At 37.3% G+C, this 9,992-nt stretch overlaps 1 protein-coding gene across 1 annotated transcript; it reads right to left on the bottom strand.

Moving 5' to 3' along the window:
- Window positions 1-1,302: 1,302 nt before the first annotated feature.
- Window positions 1,303-9,087, bottom strand: LOC107842817 (transcription factor MYB1). The gene is made up of 2 exons (XM_016686845.2): window positions 8,685-9,087; window positions 1,303-2,428 (listed from the first exon to the last, which is right to left on the bottom strand). The coding sequence occupies exons 1-2, from the start codon at window positions 8,980-8,982 to the stop codon at window positions 1,656-1,658; spliced, it is 1,071 nt and encodes a 356-aa protein (XP_016542331.2). The 5' UTR covers window positions 8,983-9,087; the 3' UTR covers window positions 1,303-1,655.
- Between the last annotated feature and the right edge of the window lie 905 nt (window positions 9,088-9,992).

Genomic DNA, 9,992 nt, shown 5'->3' with positions numbered 1-9,992 from the left:
TCTGAATAACCAGTTATATCATTGTTGTGAGACTTCCTATTTGCAAAAATAATTGATTTAACCTTATATTTAAGTGCTAATACAGCAAAGTAGCCGCCAACAAGAATCTTTAAGCATGCACACATTGGCACTGAACTGAAAGTTCCAATAATTGGAATTACAATGTCCTCCAAAATACTAGCTACAAAGCCACGGTCGTTTGGTAGAGTGTATTGAAATGTTAATACATATATTAATTTAATGTGTATTAATAGTATCTTGTTTGATATACCTTTTTACCCTATGTATAACTAATGCAAACATTAGTTATACACTCTATTATGTATTGAGGTGTGTATTACTAATACCTCAAAATCCATGACATTAGTAATGCAATGGATCTAATGCATGCATTAACATGCTTAAAGACCCTATTACCCCTCAAATTTTTTTCGCATCCTTTCCAACATATATATTGAGAGTATTATGTAAAAAAAAAATGTTTTTAGAAATTATGTAATTCATGATTTTTTTAATACATCGAACCAAACACTGCATAAGAAAAATACAAGCGTAACTAATGCAAGCATAACTAACACAAGCATTACTAATACAAGCATTACTAATACACTATATTTTGCATTATTCTTATACACTCTACCAAACGATTAGTGTATAAGAATAATGCAAAATATAATGTATTGGTAATGCTTGTATTAGTAATGCTTGTGTTAGTTATGCTTGCATTAGTTATACTAGCATTGGTTATACTCGTATTTTTCTTATGTAGTGTTTGGTTTGATGTACCTAAAAAAACATGAATTACATAATTTCTAATTTTTTTTTTTACATAATACCTTCAATATATATGTTGAAAAGGATGCGGAAAGTTTTTTGAGGGGTAATAGGGTCCTTAAGCATGTTAATGCATGCATTAGATCCATTGCATTACTAATGCCATGGATTTTGAGGTATTAGTAATACACAATAGATTGTATAACTAATATTTGCATTAGTTACACATAGGGTAAAAAGGTATATCAAACAAGATACTACTAATACACATTAAACTAATGCATGCACTAACATTTCAATACACTCTGCCAAACGACCCCCTAAATGTACAAACAAAAGAAACTAATCAGTTGGAACTAACCAAGGACAAAAATGATGTGATTCTCTTATTTCTGAGATTTGAAGTTCACTCAGACACCCTGTAAAGTAAACTATGTCGAAGACATGGTATAATTTCACCAGGAACTGCTGAAATATAAGAATTTACCGTCTCTCTATTGTGCCCTCCCAACTGAGTAGAAGGGTAAATTGAAGGAAGGAGGAACCACACTTTGAATAAAAACACCATCATCTTGTTAAATTACAACACACGAAGCTTTGAATCCTACTATTCAACGGGACTCATCTAAGTAAAGAACATTTCTAAAATTCCTCCTCATGAATGAAGACCTAAGAAAATAATGCATTCACACTCTTTTCAATCAGAGAACAGTTTGGACACTAAGTCGGTTACCCAACTTCGTATTACGTAAGTTTGGTAAATCAAGTCAAATCTTTTGTATCATGGTAGCTATCACCTACTTGTTGAGGTTGACACTGCATCCATCATAATTTCCAAGTTATATATCATATATAATATATATGGTTACTCATTTGAAAGATTAGAACGGTCTGCTTGGCAAGTGAGAGGCACCACACACTGCCCTGGTTGTTGGATTGAAGATAACCTCAATGCTGCTGTTTTTCAACCCACTTTTACACCAAGCAACATTACTTATCTCTGTGGCTAATGTGGCCAACTCATGGCTTGAGAAGGAAGGAGGCTCATCATAGTCAACAAACTCAGGCCCCAACAGTGAACTTCCGTTAATTGCTTGATTGGCATTGCCACAACAGCCATGTCCACATTGGTGAGGCACTAATCTGTCGGTGAAAGCTCCTTCAAGCAATTTGCTTATCCCAAGATCAGGCGCTTGGACAGGAATTAGCCTTGGAGTTTGCAGTTGGGATTCTGGGACATTCAAAGAACCATATGCGCTAAAAGCACTTACACGAGCCACAGGACGGAAGAGCGTATGAGGATCATTTGCTGCATCACTCTGTTGAACATCTCCTTGACTCTTATCCTCATAGAGATTATCTTCTTGGTTTTCTTCAGAGCTAACATCTTTTCCCTCAATAGCTTTCAAAGAATTCACATCTCCACATGATTGGGTTTCCTCGGATGATGCTTTTGATTTTTCAACACTAACATCCTCCATGACGTTGCTGGAGTCACTTCTTAGCCTACCAAGTTCGGCACAACGGCGCCTCAAGGTTGAATTCCAATGATTTTTAATGGCATTATCTGTTCTACCTGGCAAAAGCCTTGCAATTGATGCCCATTTGTTCCCATGAATAGCATGGGCCTGAAGGATAATCCGATCTTCATCATCTGTCAAGAGTGGCAGAACTATTAGTTGCATTCAACAGCTACTTACATAAACACGAACAAAAATAATTGCTTCTTAAGATCAGAACCTACGGGTGATACAACTACAAACGAAGAAGTACATCTAGTTTGATGTAGTACAGCACCAAATCTTCACATATGTGTGCAATAATAGGTTCTTTTTTCTTTTTGGTAATATGGTAAAGATTTTCTTAAATGATACCAAGATGGCACAAGAAAAGGAATAAAAATAACAAACACAACAACAACGTACCCAGTGTAGTGTATTCCCACCTAGTGGGGGTCTAGGGAGAGTAAAATGTACGCAGTCCATACCACTACCTCCGAGGAAGTAGAGAGGCTATTTCCGATACGCCCCCGGATCAAGACAAAAGGATAGTAAATATAGTCGTAATAAAACACAAGACAAGGTGAAATAAAAGAAAATACGGTACCCACAAAGCAGTGTTCTAAACTACCAAACCCCCCCCCCCCCCCCCCCCCCCCCCAAAGCTAGAGACTCCACCCTATGTGCAAAGTTCTACGACTACTAGCAAGGTCACCCCATAGCATAACTACTAGTCAGCTACGACTCACCCACCCGCACTAACCTTCTACCCTAATTCGCGTTCTCCATACCTTTCCATCTAGGGTCATGTCCTCAGTAAGCCATAAGTGCTCCATGTCATGTCTAATCACCTCCCTCCAGTACTTCTACAGCCTACCTCTGCCCCGCCTGAAACCATCCAAAGCTAATCTCTCACACCTCCGAACTGGGGCATCCATGCCCCTCTTCATCACATGCCCAAACCATCTCAACCGCACTTCTCTCATCTTGCCCTCCGTTGAGGCCACTCCCACCTTCGTCCGAATAGTCTCATTTCTTACCCTATCACTTCTAGTAAGTCCACACATCCACCGCAACATCTTATTTCCGCTATCTTCAACTTTTAAAAGTGGGAGTTCTTGACTGACCAGCACTCCGCTCCATACATCATGGTCGGACGTACCACCACTCTATAGAATTTTCCCTTAAGCTTGGGAGGCACCTTCTTATCGCACAAAACACCTGAAGCAAGGCTCTATTTCATCCAGCTCGCCTCTATTCGGTGCGTGACATCCTCATTAATCTCTACATTCCCCTGGATCATAGACCTAAGATACTTAAAACTATCCCTCTTACCGAGAACTTGAGAATTTAACTTCACTACCACCTCGTCCCCCTGAGTCGCGTCACTGAACTTGCATTCCAAGTACTCCGTCTTTGTTCTACTCAACCTAAAACCGTTTTAGACTCCAGGGTTTGTTTCCAAACCAAAAATTTATCATTAACCCCTCCTCGGGTTTCATCAATCTAAACTAAATCATCCGCAAATAACATACACTAAGGCACCTCACCTTGAATATGCCACGTCAAAACATCCATCACTAAGGCAAAGAGAAACGGACTAAGAGTCGATCCCTGGTGCAACTTTGTCAAAACACGAAAATGCTCTGAATCCCCTCCCACTGTCCTCACTCGAGTCTTTTCTCCATAACACATGTCCTTGATCACTCTGATGTACGCCACTGGGACCCCTTTAACCTCCAAGCATCTCCAAAGAACCTCCCTAGGGACTTTATCGTATGCCTTCTCCAGGTCGATGAACACCATGTGCAAGTCCTTCTTCCTCTCCCTATATATCTCCACTAGTCACCGCACAAGGTGAATTGCCTCTGTCGTCAAGCGACCAGGCATAAAACCAAACTGATTCTCCGAAATAGACACGATCTTCCTCATCCTCCGCTCGACCACTCTCTCCCAAATCTTCATAGTGTGACTCAACAACTTGATGCCCCAGTAGTTGTTGCAACTCTAAATGTCACCCTTGTTCTTGTTCAGGGGAATCATTGTACTCCATCTCCAAGCCTCAAGCATCTTCCCAGTCTTGAAAATGCCATTAAACAATCTGATCAGCCACCTCAAACCTGCCCCGCCTGAATACGTCTTCCTAATATATCCAAGAAATCTATGTACTGGTTCAAACTATCCAGTTAGCCACTTTTACACCATAATTACATATTTTGTTAACATCATCTTAATTCTAGAAAAGTAAGTTCTCTTCCCTTCAAAGAAAGCCTTGTTCCTCTCCAGCCATATTGTCAATAAGATGCACAATGGAATAGTTCTTCATTTCTGCTTTATCTCTTTGGAATCACCCACTGCTATCAACCTTCCAGTAAACCTTTCACATTCTGAGACATCACCCGCTGATACTACTGTTAACCTTCCAATAAACCTTTCACATTCTCAGGCATCACCCATGTACTACCACAAATGTCTAGGAATAACTCCCAACATTCTCTAGAAAATATGCAATGGAGAAATAGGTGTCTAACTGTTTCCTGATCTTCCCACACAGGGAGCATCTACTACATAGGTCAAAACCTCTCTTCTGCGAGTTATTTTGAGTTAAGCATGCCCATGTTGCAACCCATCCAAAACATGATACTTAGCAGGAGATTTTGTCTTCCATATCACCCTCCAACGCCAAGACATATCTCACTGACCTGACTGCTTTATCAGCATCCTACAATAATTCTTGAATAGAAATTTATTATCTTTACTTGCCAGCCAAATCAGGGTATCGACCTTACTATGATGAATACAAACTGATCCCAATTGTTTAAGCAACTGACTCTTCTATCTCTCAATCATTCAAATTCCTCCGCGAACCTTAGCTTCCAACCAGAGGCAGAGAGAAAATCAGCAATAGTACCATCCTCTTCCTCTCATGGTACTACTAGCATCCTAAAGGTGAGCTACTCTTAACGATCAGTCGTCTACTTCTGGCGAATGGGGTTAACAGGGTCGCGTGGACAGTTAACAGTTACAAAGATTTGGACTTGAGTGTTATGTTGCTCGGACGTATATTGCGCGAACTCTTCGATTTTGCCACCGAACCCGTCTCGACACGACACTAACGCTGGTGTGGGTGCGGGGTGCATCTTGGATTCGGTCAAATGAATCCGGATACTTTGACCAAAATCAAGAACAAATTTGGGGGAAAATTGAGAATTCAATCTTCTAATAAAAATAAAATAAATTTACACCTTACTTTTGTCTCCTTTGTAGCTTTTCCTCTTGATATATATATTAGTTGCTTAACGTTTCAGGCCAAAACAGAGGGAAAAATTTCGACCTCTCGCGTCGTCTTGCAATGACCGACGACTGTAATTTAGGAGTAAAGAGGTCGTCGGATTTTTCGGGAAGAAAGAGACACAGAATCTCAAGGATTCTCTTTATTACTTATATTTCTATTAGAATTCATATTAATATAGTAGTAAAACAATAGGAATACTTATTAATATAGAAATCATAAAATTAATACTAGTATGTCGGCAATATGTTAAAGAAAATAATAGGCCGACAATTTTGAGAGCTGACATGTCAACAATTTTGGGATGCTTTCTTGTTTTTGTTCAACAGTGAATTTTTATAATATCTTTATGACTTTACTTTAATTTTTTGATGGGTAAAAGTTTTTATTCAAAAGGTACCAAGATGGTACAAGACCAAGTACAATATTACATATTCCCCCTAAAAGATCCAGAAAATCCAAATATTGGTCCATCCTATCTAGAGTACTGCTATAACACCCAAAATACAGGGTTTTGATACATCTGTTTTTTACGCTAGTAATCTGTGGTCTTTTCCCCTCAAAGCATGTCTTGTTCCTTTCCAGCCAAACAGTCCAAAATATACAAATGGGAATAGTCCTTCATATTTGTTTCATACTTCTCTTTACTATTTGAGCTTGCCAAACTTCCAACAGATTACTGATCTTCTGTGGTATAACCAGAGACACACCCATCATGTTCAGAAACAATTCCCTGCATTGTCTTGAGAAACTACAATGAAGAAACAAATGCTCAACTGTTTCCAGCTCCCTGTTACAAAGATAATATCTGCTGCACATGGAACATCGTCTCCTCTGCAGATTATTTGGGTAAAACAAGCATCCCAGGCTGCTAACCAACCAAAGCAGGGTGCTTTAAAGGGTGCCTTAGTTCTCCAGATCATTTTCCAAAAAGGACCGGATATGATCCAGGAGATTGAACCTGACGTGAATCGAACACACAACCTTCTGATCTGGAGTCAAAGACGCGCTAGATCCAGTTGTAAATTTTTTTTTTAGTCGAATCCACGCACCCGTGTCCATTCTCGGATTCGCACCCCCAAATCTTAAAACTTAAATTTTGATGAATCCCACACTTTGATCCGCACCCGAGCCCGAGCAACTCAGGCTCGGACTCTCCAAAAAACGCAGCCGTACCCGTGTTGGATCCTCCAAAAATGCACTACTTGTGAAGGATCCAACAGCCACCAGTGGCATTTACCAAGAGTCCAAGCAATATAGCTTGAGCATGGTCAGCTTTGCTAAAACCCCTAGACGTATTTTCAGCTCAAAAGAAACAACTGCAAGTCCAAAAGAATGGAGTAACAGTTCACTTGAATGATCGATGCTTTAAACCTGAATACATTTGTACATCTTGCACTTTAGCAAGCCGCGATCCACTATCTGTGACTACGTAATTTCACAAACCTTAAGATCATCAGAACTCTCAACTGTAGTCAATACCTTATTTTCAGAATTCTGTTGACCTTAAATTGGAAGTCCAAAATTAAATTTTGACAAATTAAAAATCCAGACTTAAGTGGATCTGAACATCAATACACTTCAAAATCACAAGTGGAAACTACATTTTTCACCTAAATACAGAACTAGGATCAATAACCTTTGGTTGAAAATCCAGACTAAATCTTGACACAGGTAATCCAAAATTTTCTTGAGCTAAACATCACTGCACTACAATTTCACAAGTAGAAACTACATTTCACCGGGAATATTCAACTTTGATCAATAACTTATTGCCAAGATTTTCTTGACCCCGGGTTCAAAATTCAAATTTCGCTTGAGCTTAAACAATACACTACAAAACACAACAACAACAACAAACCCAGTGCACTCCTACACAGTGGGGTCTGGGGAGGGTAGAGTGTATGTAGTCCATACCACTACCTCAGAGATGAGGTGGAGAGACCGTTTCCGATAGACCGTCGGCTCAAACAATACACTACAAAATCACAAGTGGAGACTACATTTCACTGGATGTTCAACTTTTATTGACAGGGGGTTCAAAATCCTAACTTTGCTTGAGCTAAACAATACACTACAAAATCACAAGTTAGAAACTACATTTCAACGGATATTCAACTTTGGTCAGTAACTTTACTGCCAAGATTTTCTTGATCCGGGTTCAAAATCCAAACTTTTGTTTGAGCTAAACAACACACTACAAAATCACAAGTTAGAAACTACATTTCAACGGATATTCAACTTTGGTCAGTAACTTTACTGCCAAGATTTTCTTGATCCGGGTTCAAAATCCAAACTTTTGTTTGAGCTAAACAACACACTATAAAATCAAAAGTAGAAACTACATTTCAACGGATATTCAAATTTTGGTCAAATACCTTATTGCCAAGATTTTCTTGACCGTGGGTTTAAAGTCCAAACTTTACTTGAATTAAACATCAATACACTACAAAAGCACAAGTAGAAACTACATTTGACCGGATATTCAACTATGGTCAAGATTTTCTTGACCCCAGTTTCAAAATCCAAAATTTACTTGAGTTGAACATCAATACACTAGAAAATCTGTTAGAAACTACATTTCATCGGATATTCAACTATGAACAATACTTTACTACCAAGATTTTCTTGACCCCAGGTTAAAAATCCAAACATTATTCAAACTAAACATCAATGCACTACAAAAATTACAAGTAGAAACTACATTTCAACAGATATTCAACAATGATCAACACTTTACTGTCAACACCTTATCAACCCCCAAATTCAAAATCCAAAAATCACTAAAAACTAAACACCAGCACAAGCACTGGCGGAACCTGAAGTTTCACTAAGGGGATTCAAAATTAGAAAAAGTAAACACACAAAACTACAAAGAGGATTCAACATCAAATATATTTACTTAGAAACTAATTTTAACCACGAATAAACAGTATAATTATGCCGATAAAGACGGAGCCAGGACTTTTATCAAGGGGTCCAAAATTAAAAGAAGTCAAATGGGATTCAACATTAAAAAAAAAAATACTTTTAACCAGGTATAAACAATATAATTTTCTGGCTAATGAAACTAAATTTCCATAAAACCCCTTAAGAAAAGATGGGAGTTGGAAAATTACCGGTAAAGGGTTTGCGTTTAACAGCAGGATCAAGCTGATTACACCACCTTAACCGACACGATTTCCCGGATCTACCTGGTATTCCTCGTGCGATCAAACTCCAATTCCTCGCCCCAAAATTACTAACCAAACGACTAAGTATCGCATCTTCCTCAGGTGACCATGGCCCTTTTACGCGGTCCGCGTTTTTCTTTCCACTTCCGTCTTCTGTAATCAACACTTCCTCATCATCGCCGCCGCCGTAAAAACCGTTAACGGCGACGGTAACTTCTTGAACCTCCGCTGTATCGTTTTCCATTTTTTATGATTTTTTCTTTTTTGGGTTTTTAAAATTTGAGTTTGTGGAGTGTTGGGTACCCGCGTAAGTGCAACCGCAAAACCGGTGAAGGTTAAGGATCGGATAGGATTAAAAAAATCTTAAAATTACGTAAATACATAACTTATATTTTTAATATTACAAAAAATTTCAACTCCCTAAATATATTATAAAAATTTCAACATATACAGATAATGTTATGGATATGTCGGTTATGTTATGTATACTAATAGGGAGAGAGTAAAATAATTAAAAAAGTGGGAGAGAGTGTAATTACTTCCAAAAGAGTTGGTATTTATGTTATTTATACTAAAAAAATTGCTTTTTAACTTAAGTGATTAAAAGTTTGAAATAAGTGTTTTTAAACTAATCAGATAAGTGTTTTGATAGAAGTGCTGAAATTGAAAAAAATTATTGATGTATTTGGTAAACAAGTGTTGTCAATCACTTTTTTGTTGTCAAAATGAATTAAATATCCTTAAAGTTGTTAACACATAATGACGTGAATTATTTATGATTTTTAATTCTAATACTTCAAAAATAATTTCTATTTAAATACACTTTCAACATAAAGTGATTATGCTAGATAAATTTATAAATATAAGTTATTTTTTTATTTTTAAATATTAAAAAATAAAAAATTTAAGATATTTTTTATATAAATATAGTATTATATTATAATATTGCAAGCTTGTAAACAACATAAAATTTTTAGGAATGAAACAAACTATTAAAAAGAATCAATTTTTTAAAATTTAAATAACATACAGAGATTCTATATGAACGGATAGAGAAAAACTTACCACTCGATTTGACGATAAAATTTTTGAGTGTTTTCTTATGTAATGATGGATTCTCTGAAAATAAAGGAGAAAGATGAAGAGAAAACTGGAGGAAAAAGATGAAAAAAAGCCGCGGAAAGAAAAAGAAAGAAAAATCAATAAGGGCTACAAAGTTTAGGCTATTATTGAAATTAGAAGAAAATATAAGGG

The sequence above is a fragment of the Capsicum annuum genome, chromosome 9 (genome assembly GCF_002878395.1).
Source record: "Capsicum annuum cultivar UCD-10X-F1 chromosome 9, UCD10Xv1.1, whole genome shotgun sequence".
In the NCBI taxonomy this organism is placed as follows: Eukaryota; Viridiplantae; Streptophyta; class Magnoliopsida; order Solanales; family Solanaceae; genus Capsicum; species Capsicum annuum.
The sequence above is the reverse complement of the archived record's forward strand: the minus strand, read 5'-3'. Positions and strand labels throughout refer to the sequence as shown.